Source organism: Sciurus vulgaris (genome assembly GCF_902686455.1).
Source record: "Sciurus vulgaris genome assembly, chromosome: 19".
Lineage (NCBI taxonomy): Eukaryota > Metazoa > Chordata > Mammalia > Rodentia > Sciuridae > Sciurus > Sciurus vulgaris.
In genome coordinates this window covers 31,481,341-31,498,457 of record NC_136480.1, presented here as the reverse complement: position 1 = coordinate 31,498,457, position 17,117 = coordinate 31,481,341, and the positions used below count along the sequence as shown (strand labels likewise).

Below are 17,117 nucleotides of genomic sequence, written 5' to 3'. Positions count from 1 at the left end.
CAGATTTGGCCTCTTGAATGCAATGGAGAGTGATTCTCTTCTAATTATTCTTTTTCAAAACTTTTTTACCATAGGCAATGAATGGAATCCTCTTTTAATGTGCATTTTGTTAATTCAAAGTTGATGGAGCATACAGATGGAATGTAAAAAGAACTAAGTATGGTTTACTTCCTTAGCAATATCTAATGACTCTACAATAGCAAATGCAAATCTATGGTACTAACACTTTTAAATATCTAAAAGAAATATGTTCAACACTACAGGTCATGAATCCATCATATGAATAATACTGAAGTGTGCACATTGCAGAGATGATCCTATTATAAAGGGCTACAAATTAACTTCTGTAAAATAAATAAAGTAGTTTAAGACATGTTACAAAATAAATACATAAATAAATAGTAGGGAAGGAAGTTTGCAAATTTAAAATACATGATATTTTGGAAGGTAAATGCAGCCCCAGACATGGAACACACCTGAAAACCAGCTACATCTGCTTTCTTCTTCTTCCCTGGTCTTCTTTCTCAGGAGTGATTACCTGCAATTCAAATCTATCTCTTAATAATCTGCCTCTACATGCAATAGAACACATGGACCTTTCTAGAACTCCTTTTGTAGTCTCAAGACTAGTTTTAGCTGGAAGTCACGGAACTCAGGTCATCCCTGCACCCCACTGTATTGATACAGTTTGAATGAGAAACTGCCCACTGTGATGTGAGTAAAAACATTCAAATTCAGTGGGATTTTGCTTATGTTCTCTTGTACTAGGTACTGAACTCAGGGAAAATTCATTTACCACTGACAGCTCTTCTTATTTTGTTTTTTATTCTGACACTGAGTCTCACTAAAGTGTGAGGCTAATGTCAAACATTAATTCTCCTGCATGAGTCTCCTGAGTAGGTGGGGTTACAGGAGTGCATGATCATGCCTGCCCAAACTCAATGTTTATGTGTACAAGAGGAAAACCATGTGTAGGTTGCTTACAATGTATTCCTCAAGAGGAGAAGCACAAGCATCAACATTTTTCAGAAAATATATATGTAATTTTGTTGCTATCTCCATAGTAATAATGACTTAGTAGATGATGAATTTTATGTGAGCAATTCAGGATTTGAAAAGCACTATGATATATATGACTGTTTTAGTCACCTATTTTGCTGCTGTGACTAAAGAGCTGACAATAAAATTGTAGAGGAAGGACAGTTTATTTAAGAGCTGATGGTTTCAGAGGTCTTAGTCCATAGAAGGTTCCACTTCTCAGGAATTGAGGTGAGCCTGAACATCACAGTGGAAGTGTGTGGCAGAGGGAAACAGCTCCCAGTGCAATCAGACAGCAAAAAAGAGAATCTCCCTCTCCAGATAAAAATACATACCCCAAAGGCACGCCCCAATTCCAATTTTCTCCAGGCACAGTCTACCTACCCCTTCAGTTACCACAGTTAATTCCAATCAGGGCATTAAATACCTGATGGAGTTAAGACTCTCACAACCCAATCACTTCTTCTCTGAATCTTCTTTCACTGTCTCAAAAGTGGGCTTTTGGGGGACACCTTACATAAAAACATAATAACAATTTACATTAAACTGCCATATCCAGTATATGATTGACAGTCACAATACCTTAGGAGAGAAAATCTGATGTGGTAAAGCTATAACACACCAACATATCTGACACACAAACTTGAGGAAATGTACTGATATTTATGCAGTCAAAATGGAGGAAATTTTTTTTTTAATTTTTCTGATAGATTTTACAAAGTTAAGCTCTGGAATCTGATTTAAAAACACCTCTCAAACTGGAAAAGAGGTGATAACCTTGCTACCAGCATTCAGGAAAAAGAAAATGGTAAAGAAAAATTTTGATTAATGTAAAGTAAGGACAATTTTTCTGAAATCCAGCTCTATCGTTCTTTGGATACATCTTCTAGTGTTTTAAGCTCTAATAACAAAATCCATTTTGCAATTATTAAAAATGGAACTTGAAATAAGTGAACAAATCTTGAAGGTACAATCCAAGAAATGAACAGTATTATTTGTTAGACCTACTTTTCAAGTCCACTCATTGTATCACCTGTGCTATTTTGCAATAACCATTTTTACTTACTGAGGGACATTGTTTATTTTGGAACACATGAACATGTATGAGTTTTCCTTATACTTTGTTTTAATTTCCCTTCTTTCACATATCAGAGTGAAAAATAAATTCTCTATTTTCCCTTCAACACCAGTGTCCAATTTATAGACTACCAAAAGTCTCCACAAAAAGGAGGTAGTGAAGAAAAATCTTTATATATTCATTTCCCAAAATGTTACCTATGTAGACCAAAGGGATAATAGGAATCCTTCTAAGCCATAGATAACAGGCTACTCTCCTGATAATCATCTCCCCATTCCTCTGACTGCTATCTAAGAAGAGATCACCAGACACCAATAAGGCTCTATAAAACCAAGAGAAAACACACCTGTGGCCATCAAGTTTATTACCCTGGCAACTGTGATATTTATTGCTTGGAAAAAAATGATGGTGGATGAGGACATTACTTTGTATTCTTTCAGTAAGTTAACTTTTCATCTATGAGACCAAAATACCTGAGAAGAATTACTTAAAAGAGAATTCTTTTTATTTTGAATTACACATTCAAAGAATTCAGTCCATGCTAGGCTGTCTCCAAGGCATAAACATGGAAGAAAGACATGTGAAAATCTGCTAAACTCATGGAATCTAGGAAGCAGAGAGAGCAGGAAGATGTTGGAAGAAGATAAACCTGTGCAGTGTAGCTGCCAGTGACCCTTTTCCTCTAAGTACATTCTGTGTCCCAGGAAAACAGGGAGATACTGACACACTAATCCAATGAAGATGCAGAATCTTTGTGATTCTATATTAGCCTAAAAGTCCCATCTCTGAGTCTTGCTGCACTGGTGACTAGGCTACCAACACATATAATTTGGGGGACAGTCCAGTTTCATATAAGAACATTTTCCAAATATATTCTGATAAGATGACTGTGCCTACAGAAGATTGAAGGAAGAGAGTACAAAATCTTTTTGCAGCAGAGTCAGGCAATGATTATCTCCTAAACTCCCATGTGAAATTGTAATCACCTGAATATAAATATTTTTTAAGCTACCATTCATTACTTGGAGAAAAATGGGAATATGCTGTGTCTGTTTCAGTATTCATGGGAAAAGTATTTGACAATCCTGGGAACTAGAGGGGGAAAACGGACAATGGCAAATGTGGTAAGGGAACTCAAAATGTGAGAATTTATTACACCATGAGCAAATAGAATGAGGAAAGAGTATCTTAGATTGGGGACCCTTTTTATATTGTGAAAGACTCACAGAAGTGGTGACACCTGGGAAGAAAGAACTGAGGTCCTGTGGGAGCACAGCTTCTCCTACACAGGAAACACATGTCTATCTGGAGTCTTGCCTCATGACTTTTTCAGCCACTCTACAAAAATTCTGGAGATATATTGATGCCCAGTTATGGATGGCATTATGAGGAAACTGCAGTTTAGGATCACAATTTATTAAGAGTTCACACTGAAGAATTTGCCTGGTCAGGGTGTTGCTACTTTTGACACTAAGGAGTAACCTGTCCATCATGATGACCAAATGTTTGCACAATCTGGACAAGTATGGCTTATCTTTGATATTTACCACATTAACATCTTTCAATTTGGTCACATAGTCTAAGGTGCAGAAAATTTTCTAGTCTTATATTTTCTGAAAGACAACACCAAAAACATCAGAGCTAAAAGTAACACAAGCTTATTCTTTTATAGAAATATATGTTTTCGGTGCTGTAGATTAATGTCAAAGGGTTTGCAGACCCACATTGCCTTCAGAGACAGGGGAGAATCATTCTACCTTCTGGTTGCTACTAACACTCCTTGACTTATGCTCATAAATGCTTCTCTTCCCTCTGTGTTGATGTAGCCATGGAAACTTGAAGATACATAATCTACCCTTACACAGATCATAGTAGTACCAAAACATATTACAACCCTCAAACTGCACAGGGTCTGGGCACCATAAAGCCAGAGATGGCAGATCCTGCAATAAGTTTATCCAAGAAACCTTGAATTCCAAGAGAAAAAAAAAAAACTCATTATCCTTTTCTGACACCAATGTGTATCATTAAAGTGTAAATTTGCAATAATAAAGACCAAAGAGTGCTTGCCTTGCAAGCACAAGGCCCTGGGTTCAAATCCCCAGCACCACAAAAAATAAAAAAAAGACCAAGCAATCACAAAACAAAGAAATCCATAAATGAATCCATAGGTATATAAAAACTATTTGTATTTTAAATAGAAATAGAAGGGACTATGCAAATCCAATGACATTGAGACTAACATTAAGTGTGGAGGCATGATACAACCAAATCTAAAGGTAGATGTTTGTGCTGGGGCACAGTTCACTGAAAGTGTGTGTACAGAATGTGGAAGACCCTGGGCTCAAACTCGAGCACAGAAATAAAAGTCTTATGCTCACAGTAGAGGAAGGATGACATTGGAAATATAATGCCATATGATGCTGCTTACCATTCCTCCTCCAGGAACACATTGCATAAACATATTGTTTCAAGTCCCTCTTGGCAAAATAATAAATGGGTCAATAGACTTAGGTACACTGGACCACAGAGAAAATAAGTGTCATCAAATGTGGAAAACCTAGGGTCACCTTGGGCATTAGCCCAGGATTAGCAAAATACTGCGTAATTGGAAATGAATCACCAATAGTCACTGTTACCCTGAGAAGAGAAACATTGTGACCATATATACACACCCTAACTCTAAAGTTTCCTGTGGTAGAGATCTCAATTTACCTAGTACTTAAGGGGAAGAATCTAGACAGTAATAAGTATCAAGACCACAGAAAGAGTGGTGGTCTTCTATGGTTATGCAAGTACTTCCATGGATTTCAACATCTGGGATCAGGGGAGAGGGGAAGTTAAATCACAAGGGACGTGTTATATGCCTAAAGAGATTTGTTAGGGTACTTAAGCAACTAATGTAGATGACAACTGGGCCACTCTCTGTCCTCTCCTGCATCAAAGCCTTTACGCCATGTACAAACAGAGAAACAACATGTATCCCATTTGTTTACAAAAAAAAAAAAAAAAAAAAAAAAAAAAAAAAAAAAAAAAAAAAAGAATTCAAAGGGAAAATCCATGGCACACTTGCAGCCTTAGTGGGTGTTTGGCACTTCCTGAGCTGCCTCTCCAAGCTTCCTTCTGTAGTAACTGCAGATGTGCCAATTTCCCTTGGAAGAAGGTTTTCTATTCACTGGATAGCTCATCTCTAACCCAGGGGCATTTAAACACTGAGTCACATCTCCAGCACATTTTTCCATTTTATTTAGAGACAGGGTCTTGCTGAGTTGCTCAGTGCCTGGTTAAACTGCTGCAGCTGGCTTTGAATTGTGATCCTCCTGCCTCAGCCTCCTGGGCCACTGGAATAATATTTAGAGTCATTTAATGTCAAGAGATTCCTCCCAGCTCTAGGGCATCCAGCTACTCTCTTGACAGACTCCACCAACAATTCAAACTGCTTTCCAAGAGGACAAGACTCAGAGGCTGAAATTCGCTACATACCCCATGAAGTTATGGACACAGCAGATGTGGGCATCTTATATTGGTCAATTCTGAAGGACAGGACCAGGAAGACATGAGAGTTTGAGATAATGAGGATCACACAGTCAATTTTTCACTGGTGAATCTTAACACAAAATATTGTGATAATGTGTCTGTGCCTTGGAAGACAGGTGGATGAGAGGAACACAGTTTGTTCAAATGGTCAAGTGGTATTTCTCTGCTTCCCTGTCACATAAATTGTTCACAAATATGAAACAAAAACTTCAACATATGCCACATGGTATTTGAGAAATAAAAAAAATATTTTGTCAAATTGAAACCTAGCCTGGGAAACAAATTGATAATGTTGAGTTGGAAAATTGACATTGGGAATACGAACTGGAGCTGAAAATTTAAAAAATTTTCCTATATATAGCCATTAATATATGATAGTGTATTTCACAATCATGAACATCTACAAGAAATGGGACCTAATTAAAGATATAGTCCATGCTTGAATAATTATACCAAAATGAATTGTCATGTGCAAATAAAAAGAACCAATTAAACAAGAAAATTTAGTAATTCACTCACAGACCACTGAAGAGCTGGGATGGAGCCCAGGGTTCTGGATTTGAGATGCTGCTTCCTGAATATTCAGCTAAATCAACAGGAAGGAAGAACCCAGGCTCTAGAGACCACAATTCCTTTCATGCAGGAACACCATGGAGTCGGGAACCTCCTTTCACCATCCTCAATCTTCAGCACACACCTGCGGAGATGCTGGGCTGCCAGCACAGGGACACCCTCGTCCTCCTTTAATAACCCTCCAAGTGTTCTGCTCTCAACCCCAGGAGACGCTGGGCTGCCAGCACCCTGATATCCTCATGGGGCTTCAGGCAGAGGCTGAGGACACCGTGCACTCATGTGACAAGATGTACAGTGTCCAACTACTGGACTCACTAAATGTAGATGTGGGGACTGAGGACTGAGCCCCACAGAGGAAGACGATGGCGGCAGACTGAGAGAACCAGGAGCAGCCCGGCCGCCATTTCCCCTCCCACTACCGCCAGTCCCAAGGGCTTGGGCTTCACCCCGTCTCCAGCGGCCTGAAGCACACTCACCATTCCTGGTCTTCACTCTGCCCCATGTTCTCCCTCTGAGTCTCTCCTTCCCTGTGTCACACAGAAACCTGGGGCTCCTGAGCACAAGAGGAAAAGCCAGAAGTGGATCCGGAGAATGGTGGCTCCGAGACAAAGGCCAGCGCAAGGTTTCAGAAGCCCGCCCTTCTCGCTGGCTGCGTGCAGATTGGGCAGTTCTCACCCTGGTGCCTCTGATTGGACAGGTGCTCAGGTCCCACCCCCTGACTCTGAGCCTAGACAACCACCTCTGAGTGACAGTCCAATGTGGCCAATCCAGGAATTAATGAGAACAGATCACAGACTTTTGACTGTTGCTTTTGGTTTTTGTGATACTAGGGACTCAACCCAAGGGCACTTTAAACTAAGCAAATTCCCACTCCTTTCCAATGTTTTACACAGGATCTCATGAATTTGCTTAGGCTGGCCTCAGGATCTGAGGCACTCACCACCACACCTGGCTTTAGTTTTTGTGTTTGACTTGCTGTGACTTGAACCCAGACTTTCAGCTTCAGCGACTTTAAGACTGGATTTTCTTAGAGTAGTGGAAATTTGTATTTATCATTGTATATAAGGTCATAATGAATTATGAATTATATATGTACATATGGTTCATGAATGGAAATGATATAATGGAAAATTACTTTAAATTCCAAATAATGTCTCTGATCTCTGGTCTATGGGAACGCTGGGGTTGTATTTCTTTGGGGAGGGTTGGGGGGCACCCAGGGAGTGGTCCCAGAGATGCTAAACCACTAAGCCACATCCCCAATTCTTTTTATATTTTATTTAGAGACGACGTGTCTGCTAAGTTGCTCAAGGCCTTGCTCAGTTTTTGAGACTTGCTTTGAACTTCCAATTCTACCTCAGTAACCAAGTGACAGGAATTACAGGAGTGCATCACCACAGTGGTCTCTGAGAGAGCAGGCACACCCCACCACACCTGGCTATTATTTCTCTGTTTGTTTCATTTTATTTATTTTTTGTGGTGCTGGGGATTTGAACCCAGGGCCTTGTGCTTGTGAGGCAAGCACTCTACCAACTGAGCTATATCCCCAGGTGTTTGCTTCACTTTTGAGTTGCTAAGTATTGAACCCAGAGCTTCAGACTGCAGCTATTTTAATGTTGGGTTTCCTTGCAGTAGTAGGATCTAGACTAACCAGGATGATATTTGCATTTAATTTTGATTATAAGGCCAAATTAACTTATTGTGTGTGTTATTCATGAATAAAAGTTAATAAAATTACTTTAAATTTCCATTGAACTCTTTTTGCTGTCTTCTGTGTCCACATATATGAGAGGTAGGACCCCGAGTCCCTTGCATCTTAGAGTCTATCACACATTGGGACAGTGCTGCTGAGAATATTTTGACCCCATAATTTATTATATTTAATGCCAGTACAGGAAAATCCATAGAAAGTGAGAGCAACTGATTTCCACTGTGCATACTATTAGGTGAACATGAACAAAGGGTATGTTTTTTCAAATAAAAGGAATCCTTCATAAATTGTTATGTGATGGTTTCAAAAATCTGTGAATATACAAGTTGAACTGTACAACTTTAACTCTTCAATTTTAGAATAATTGAATTATGTCACAATGAAGCTCTTTCAAATGTTTATATTCAGTCAAGTTCTGTGTGTCATACATTAGATTCTGTCTTCAAAACTCTCATCTACATAAAAGATGACTTTCTTCATGTATGATGCAATCTAAATATGCATATATGGATATAAATGGAGGGAAATGTCTGAAGTATATTAACTGGATGAATAAGGGTGGTTAACTCACAGGTATGGACTTCAGATGACAATGGAAAAAGGTGAAAATGAACTTATCTGCATATCTTTTTGAATGTTATTCAATAAATACAAAATGATTGGATATCACAATACTCAGTTACATATTTATTTTATTGACTAGAATACTAACCTTGAGTCTTAAACCTTTCAGCATTCTAAATTTGATTTGTTTGTCATCATTGCCTTTATCTTTACCACAGGGACTATATTACTACATGTGTTCAATACAAGTTAACATTTGGGACCCCTGTCACTGAATAGGTGCTCAAAATTATAATCAATCCATGCACAGAATATATAAGTAAGACTCAGGGAGAGAAAATGAGTTCTTTAAGGTTTTCCAAAAATCAACTGGTATGATATTCCCACTGCCTTTTCTCAGGAGTATTCTCCTCATGAGATCAATGTCTCCAATCTCAGTATGAACACTTCCTCTTGGTAGAGCTATATATACATTCATCCCTGTGATAATCAGTACAATAACAACAATTTGTGGAAAAGATATTAAGATTGGCTACAAGAGTGTACCAACCTAGTTCCTTTATTTTTGCAAGGGCATTTTTTATTTCAGAGAATATGACCTGGAGACCTATATATTAAGAACACAATTTCTTCTGTGTCCTGTGATGGAGGTACTTATGGAAGATTCAGGTTGAGTTTCCTTGATTGGAAAAATAATTTCACTCAGTGGCAACTGCAGGTTTCAGGAAACTGAAATGGGCAGATCATGCCTTAAGCAGAAAGAAAACCAGGGATAGATGATGGGATAAGGATCAGTGCCACTATCTGGCCACCACTCAAGCCCACATCTACTCTGATCACAGGGTCATGTATGATTCTAATTTTTAGAGGAGCAGTGATGGAAGGCAAGAATTCAGTGAATTTATTGTCAATGAGGAGAAACAAGGAAGAAAAGTGTGCAATTCAAATACAGTTCTCAGAAAAAATAATGAATTCTTAAAAGAACAGATGAATAGATGGACTGGTGGAAAGATGAAAAGACTATTACATCTGAATATGTCTTTCTTCATAAGAAGTTATCAGGTGGTGAAACTTAAATTTGCACCATGTTCATGCATGTGGAGATTGAATTTTGGGTTCTCTACCACTGAGCAAGCCTCCTGGTCATTTTCATTTTAAGATATGTTCTCAATAAGTTGTCAAAACTAACCTTAAGTTTGAGATTATTTTGCCTCAGCCTCCAAGTTGCTGAGATTGCATACATGTACCACTGTGTCTGCCTGAACTATCATTTTGAATTGCACACACCCATGCCCCGGTATTCTATCCTACTGAATAAAATGAAATCATTTTTCCAATGGTTGCACAAAATAGATTTATGGGTCACAAATGAATTGGTGGAATTAAGAATCTTTTTACTGGTCTAAGTGGTCTAGTACCACTGACTTGCAATACTCATTTATTCTTTAAGCATTTGAAAATAAAATAGTCATTGTGAAATTTGGATGCTTTAGGAACATCTGGGGTAAGAAAATGTGTGACTTAAACTTGATAGAGTAATCATAACAAACAGGTAAATCTTTTATCTAATATCACCAAATGCTCTACTCACATGTAGCAAGTCTTCTTTATTTTGTAAAGCCAGTAATTGAAAATAAAGTCAAATTATGTGTGGTGTTCATATGGGTAGAGACTAGTTGTTATGTATCCCAACTTGGTCTCGTGACAGCTATTCTGAGAACTCAGTGAATGTGTAACTAACATTAACAACTCTTAAACTGGTACCTAAACCTCCCTTACACAGACTCTAATGAAATATATTTATAGCTTCTGCAATGTCACAAGAAATGGACCCTGGGAAAAGCTCTTACAGGTTTCCTCCGCTCATGTGCTGCTCCATCCAGTCTGTCAAAGTTCACCTAGAAATTCTGGATTCTGCTGTTGTTCTGCCACATTTTTTCAGGGAGTGGGCTTTTATTCTTTGTAATTAAACATTGGTAACAATGTGAAAAGAGAGACCTACAAGACATAAAGTATTCTGTGGAGTAGGACATGCAGAATATTTCCTGGTAATTAACCTGAAGAAGTTGCTGGTTGGTTGTAATGAATGACTGCATTAAGGGCACAGTTACCCCTGAAGTCAAATGAATGTACTTGCTATCTGTGTCCCAGGCATGGGGTTAGGTTGTGGGTATAGAGGAAACTAGTCCCAGTGGACCCTGCTGGGCTTCCTGTGCAGGTCATTTTGCCTCCGCATTCACATTGAAGACTGGAGCATGAACATGTGTGAAATGAGGATCAGAACACCAAGATCTGGAAGCATGTTTATTAGTGGTGCCAGGGCTCAGAGAGGTAATTCCCACAGTATGAGCCCCACACACAGCAGGGCTTTTAGTGTTATAATAAGCAAGTTTGGGGTACAATAAGGAAAGGGACATGGTGCTGCTCAGTTGGAGGGTAAAATTTATATTCCTTATTCAGGTAGAAGAATATCAACAGCCTAGGAAATTCAGCACATTTACAGCAGGGAGTTTTTCTGCACAGAGCTGAAAGAGGGATGGGTCTCTCCCTTCTGTTTGGCTCCTGCTTCTTCTACTGTGATTCACTTCCTACATGTACCTGCATCCACTGCAAGCCTCCATGCTCAATAGCCATAAGAAGAACTGCTGTGTGTCAGCCCGCAAAACTACGGCCTATCAGCTCTTAAACTGCTCAAATTTTCATTCTGTTCTACCCCAAAACAACAGCCAAATTTATCCATCACACTGCAGTTCCAAATTCAAAGACATCTGTGTGGCTTCTTCTATCTCCCTCACAGTGGATGAATGCCAGCTTGCTATCCAGCTGTTGGTGCTCCCTGTGCATAGATCCTAGTAGGTGGATTGCACTGTCCTTAACTCTGCTTGCCCCTCTGGCCAGGAGTCTGCAGGCCTCAAGGACAGAGGAGTTGCAGAGTGTTTCTAAGCTATTCAAACACAAAGCCCTAAATATTCTGTGGAGTATGCACACTCAAAGGACAGGCTCCTCTGTACTTTGACTGACCTAAACCTCTACAACTCCCCCTTTTCATTTTGTATGGCCTTTTATATAGACATGACTTGTCTTTTGTGTAAGGAAGTGGAGGGAGAAAGCAAGGTAGATATTGACAAAAATAAGTACAACAAAATAAGACAAGTATCAATGAACATCCTCGAATGAAAAGCTGTTTTATCCATACAAAATTTAGTAACCATGAGGTTAATCAATCTAATAAATCTCAACCTCCATCATCCTGTTGCACATTTTTATAGTGTCTTTAAGTGATCCAATTTCTTTGAATGGGATTATTGTTATCATTTAAATTAAAACAATGTGTATTATTATATTCATGGCACCCCTTATGATATAACAGCAAACAATGAATAGCAGCTCTATTATCAAGAATGTTTTGATGAAATCAAATTTTCAGAAGAATTAACAAATTCCAATGAGCAGACCCAAATATTATAATGAGTTCAGAAAACCAAAAAAGGGAACAGTATTTTTATACACAGCATCACCTCCAACAGGGATACAACACAATAGTAGCCAGCATAGTTGTGCAATTTTGCATAAATTTTGCAGAGATGTAACCAAATTTTCTGGGGTACATTCTAATCCTACCTGCATTAGCAATTTTTGAGCAGATGTTGTTAAACTCTTTATATCTCCTCAAGCCAATAGATGATTCAAAGACCAGGGGTCTCTTGAGCCTCTTGTTGTTGTCAGAGGTTCCTTCTTTGAATCACAGTCCTCTTCATCTAGGATCAAATGGAATTTGGGAATCAAATTCTGAAGTCCTTGATGCCAACTCATGATGATTGTTGGGTCTCACACACCTGGCAGGAATCCAGACAGAACATGTAGGAGTAAAAACAGCAGGATATCCTGTCACCCATGTATTGAAATGCACAAGATCCTGACATACCAGATCTGGTGGAACTCAATATTTTACATAAATCTTTCATAGTGGTACCTTAGGGGTAAATGTTCTGTCCAAGGCAGAGGACCAGAAGTGAGTATTACCTTCATATAGTACATTAAGATCATTTATTTTAAGGCAATATTGAGAGCATTATTAATAAGAGCAAGTCTGGTCCCCATTTTTTAATTCACACTTTAAATATGTGATATGTATGTTCAACGAAAGCCTGTCCAGAAAGATTTGGGAGAATTCCATTGGTTAGAATTATATCCCTTTGATTACGGAACTGAGCAAAGGCACTAGACGTATAAACAGGGGCATTGCCAGTTTTTAAATGATGCTTACCCATGATAGGAATGCAAAGGAACAAGTGAGAGATACAGAGATACAGGCTGAGACCCTCTCTAAATAATGTACACTGCCCATATAATGCCTGAGGATGTATCTATGGTAACATGGAAGAAAGACTAGGTGTGTAAGGGAGGAAGATGAGTTACATCCATCTGCCAAAGGGCATTAGAATATAAACCTTGAGAGTTTATGTTTTCCCAAGTAGAGGAATGAAAGAATGTACAATGACAGCAATTATTAATGATGAAATGGGCCTGTTGAGAGGAAATAGAAAAGATCTTTATTAAAGAGTGAACATTTTGATGAAAAAAATTGTGTGATTCCATGGCATCTGAAAAGAGGATAAAGTGATTTTATAGCAGTATCAGCATGGGTTTTTCCTTCAGTGAGCAGTCTAGCAATTTTAGTGTGACTATACATGTGAGCATTAGAAGCCTATTCTTCCAACTGAGCCCCAAATACGCTCAATACCTTCCTTTCCTCGGCCAATAAGTGCATGTAACTCTAATAACTGCTAATCCTTGTGTAACAATATAATGTATACAAAGTACTTAAAAATTCTTAATTAAAATCTTGTCACATAATCTTTAATCAACCCATAGTATTATGCACAATAAATACAATAAACAAACATAAATGCTTCCAATAAAAGCTATCATGCTTTAGTAACTCAAAAAAAAAAAAAAAAAGAAATACTGCAGCCATATGATCCTATAAAACAGATTAAGGAGTGATAAACAGGGATCCAAGAATGAGGTGACAAAATTGCAGAGGAAATATATGACATCAGTTTAGCTATATACTGTGTGTCTGCAATGATTTTTAAGGTGTTGGGAAATATACAAAGAGCCAAAATAATTGCAGCTAATTCTGCTCTCTGAGGAGAAGATTGAGGCAATGTGTACTCACCGAATTTTTTATCAGTAAATATATACATCTCACCCCAATGTTTTCCTCCATCAGTATAGACAATAATCCCATTGGAAAGTGGAATGGAGAATATAGAAGAAGGATCATGAAAGACTTGACACAATAAGGAAAGGCATTCATCCAGGGTTGCATTGAAGGCAATAGGAAGTATAAATATCAGTTAAAACAGTTTAATAAAATGAAGAATATTCCAGGGTTATATACAGTTACATTAGTTTACATTAGTACAGTTAACTTTTGTGTGTGCAGATCATATAACTTGCTTGCTACTCAGAGTCCACTAGTACCAAATGTTTTTCTAATAAGATAATGTCTCCAGCCCTCAAGGACAGAGAAGTTACAGTGTTTCTAAGCCATTCCAACAGGAGATCGTTATTGTCCTGAGAACTTTGCTCACTCTTCTGTTCTTTGACTGCCCTCAACATCTACAAAGGCCTTATAGTTTTTAAAATCTATCAGATTGAGAACTAACTTTTGAAAATTGGCATTTGAACAAACCCTAGTGTAAAAAAACTTTTATATCTGGTTAAAATAGTTCTGATCAAAAAAATACATTAACGTGGTGATCCATATTAAAACCAATATGTGTGTGTGTGTGTGTATGTGTATGTGTGTGTGTGTGTGTACACAAATTAACAAGAATCATAGAGAAAAAAATGGCATGGCCATTAATTATTTTAGTAAAGCAGCATGAGAGAATGAGAGAGACAGAAAAGAGTGAAAAAAGAGAGGGAGAGAAAGAGTGAAAGAGAGAAGTTAGAGAGAAGTTAAACTGACATTTTTGTTCCTCAGTCTCACATCAGTCTCTTGTTGAGTCTGCAGGTCTCTACTGTCTACATTCCAATGCAAACTTCAGCATGGTCTAGCTAGGGAAATTGGTGCCTAGGGCCTTTTAACACTTTTGACCTTGGGTGGTAATCCTGCTGGCCAGTTTTGAGTCTATATAATTATGAAATATCTCCCATTAGATTTGATGAAGAGAATGCTGTGTAAGCTGAGGGTAGGGTCTTAATGGCTACCATATTAAAGGTAATATGGCTCCTTTTCACATGATGTGAGGCTGAGACCAAACTCAGAATGGAGGGCACTAATTACACTTTTTTTTAAATTTATTTTTATTGTAAACAAATGGGATACATGTTGTTTCAGTTTATACATGGAGTAACAGTATACCATTTGCAGATTCATATGTTTACATAGAGTAATGCTGTTTGATTCATTCTGTTATTTTTTCCTCCCCCTCACCCTCCCACCTCTCTTTTCCTTCTATACAGTCCCTCCTTCCTTCATTCTTCTCCTCCTCCCACCCCCCATTAAGTGTCATCATCCGCTTATCAGTGAGATCATTCCTCTTTTGGATTTTTGAGATTGGCTTATCTCACTTAACATGATATTCTCCAATTTCATCCATTTGCCTGCAAATGCCATAATTTTATTATTCTTTATAGCTGAGTAATATTCCATTGTACATATATACCAAAGTTTCTTTATCCATTCATCAATTGAAGGACATCTAGGTTGGTTCCATAGTCTGGCTATTGTGAATTGAGCCGCTATGAACATTGATGTGGCTGTATCTCTGTAGTATGCTGATTTGAAGTCCTTTGGGAATAGGAGGAGGAGTGGGATAACTGGGTCAAATGGTAGGTCCATTCCAAGTTTTCTAAGGAATCTCCACACTGCTTTCCAGAGTGGCTGCACTAATTTGCAACCCCACCAGCAATGTATGAGTGTACCGTTTTCCCCACATCCTCTCCAACACCTATTGTTGCTTGTATTCTTGATAATCCCCATTCTAATTGGGGTGAGATGGAATCTTAGTGTACTTTTGATTTGCATTCATTTTATTACTAAAGATGTTGAACATTTTTTCATATATCTGTTTATTGGTTGTACATCTTCTTCTGTGAAGTGTCTGTTCATTTCTTTAGCCCATTTGTTGATTGGGTTATTGGTATTCTTGGTGTAGAGTTTTTTGAGTTCTATATATATTCTGAAAATTAGAGCTCTATCTGAAGTATGAGTGGCAAAGATATTCTCCCACTCTGTAGGCTCTCTCTTCGCATTGCTGATAGATTCCTTTGCTGAGAGAAAGCTATTTAGTTTGAGTCTATGCCAGTTATTGATTCTTGCTTTTATTTCTTGTGCTATGGGAGTCCTGCTAAGGAAGACTTATCCTAAACCAACAGGTGAAGAGGTGGACCTACTTTTTCTTCTATAAGATGCAGGGTCTCTCGTCTGATTTCAAGGTCCTTGATCCATTGTGAGTTGATTTTTGTGCAGGGTGAGAGATAGGGGTTTAGTTTCATTCTGTTGCCTATGGATATCCAGTTTTCCCAGCACCATTTGTTGAAGAGGCTATCTTTTCTCCACTGCATATTTTTGGCACCTTTGCCTAGTATAAGAAAATTGTATTTATTTGGATTTGTGTCCATGTCCTCTATTCTGTACCATTGATCTACCTGTCTATTTTTTTACTTTTTTGGTTAGATTGATGCCCAAGTATTTTATTTTTTTTTTGAGGCTATTGTAAATGGAGTTGTTTTCCTCATTTCCCTTTCAGCTGTTTCATGGCTTGTGTATGAAAATGTTGTAGATTTATGTGTGTTGATTTTATAGCCTTCTACTTTGCTGAATTCATTGATGAGGTCTAGAAGTTTTCTGGAGGAGGTATTTGGATCCTCTAAATATAGAATCATGTCATCTGCAAATAGTGACAGCTTACGTTCCTCTTTTCCTATTTGTATCCCTTTCATTTCTTTAGTCTTCCTAATTGCTCTGGCTAGAGTTTCTAGGACAATGCTGAATAGAATTGGTGAAAGAGGACCGCCCTGTCTTGATCTCGTTTTTAAAGGGAATGGTTTCAGTTTTTCTCCATTAAGAATGATGTTGGCCACGAGCTTAGCATCAATAGCCTTTACAATGTTCAGGAATGTTTCTACTATCTCTATTTTTTCTAGTGTTTTCAGCATGAAGCGGTGTTTTATTTTTCTGCATCAATTGAAGTAACCATGATTCTTATCCTAAGTCTATTGACATGATGGATTACATTTATTGATTTATGAATGTTGAACCGTCCCTGCATTCCAGGAAGTGTGCACCACTTGATTGTGGTGCACAATTTTCTTAATATGTTTTTGGATACGGTTTGCCAATATTTTGTTAAGGATCTTAGCATCTACATTCATCAAGGATACTGGTCTAAAATTTTTTTTCCTTGATGTGTCTTTTCCTGGTTTGGGTATGTGGGTGATATAGCTTCATAGAATGAGTTCGGTAGGGTACCCTCCTTTTCTATTTCCTGGAATACTTTGAGAAGTATTGGAATGAGTTCTCTTTGAAGGTCTTGTAGAACTTGGCTGACAATCCGACTGGTCCTGGGCTTTTCTTGGATGGCAGATTTTTTTAATGGC

The 17,117-nt window shown here is 38.1% G+C and overlaps 1 protein-coding gene across 2 annotated transcripts in view; it reads right to left on the bottom strand.

Annotated features, from left to right (window-relative positions):
• The window catches only part of LOC306650413 (zinc finger protein 519-like), a 135,635-nt gene extending 121,582 nt beyond the window's left edge, over positions 1–14,053 (bottom strand). Inside the window, exons 1-2 of one of the 2 annotated variants that reach the window (XM_079122456.1) lie at positions 13,471–14,053; positions 12,123–13,209 (exon numbers count right to left, since the gene is read on the bottom strand). In XM_079122456.1, the coding sequence (XP_078978582.1) occupies positions 12,123–12,128 (6 nt within the window). In that variant the 5' untranslated portion in view covers positions 12,129–13,209; positions 13,471–14,053. The remainder of the gene's footprint in view (positions 1–12,122; positions 13,210–13,470) is intronic. The other variant, XM_079122457.1, reaches the window with a different exon arrangement.
• Positions 14,054–17,117: the final 3,064 nt, after the last annotated feature.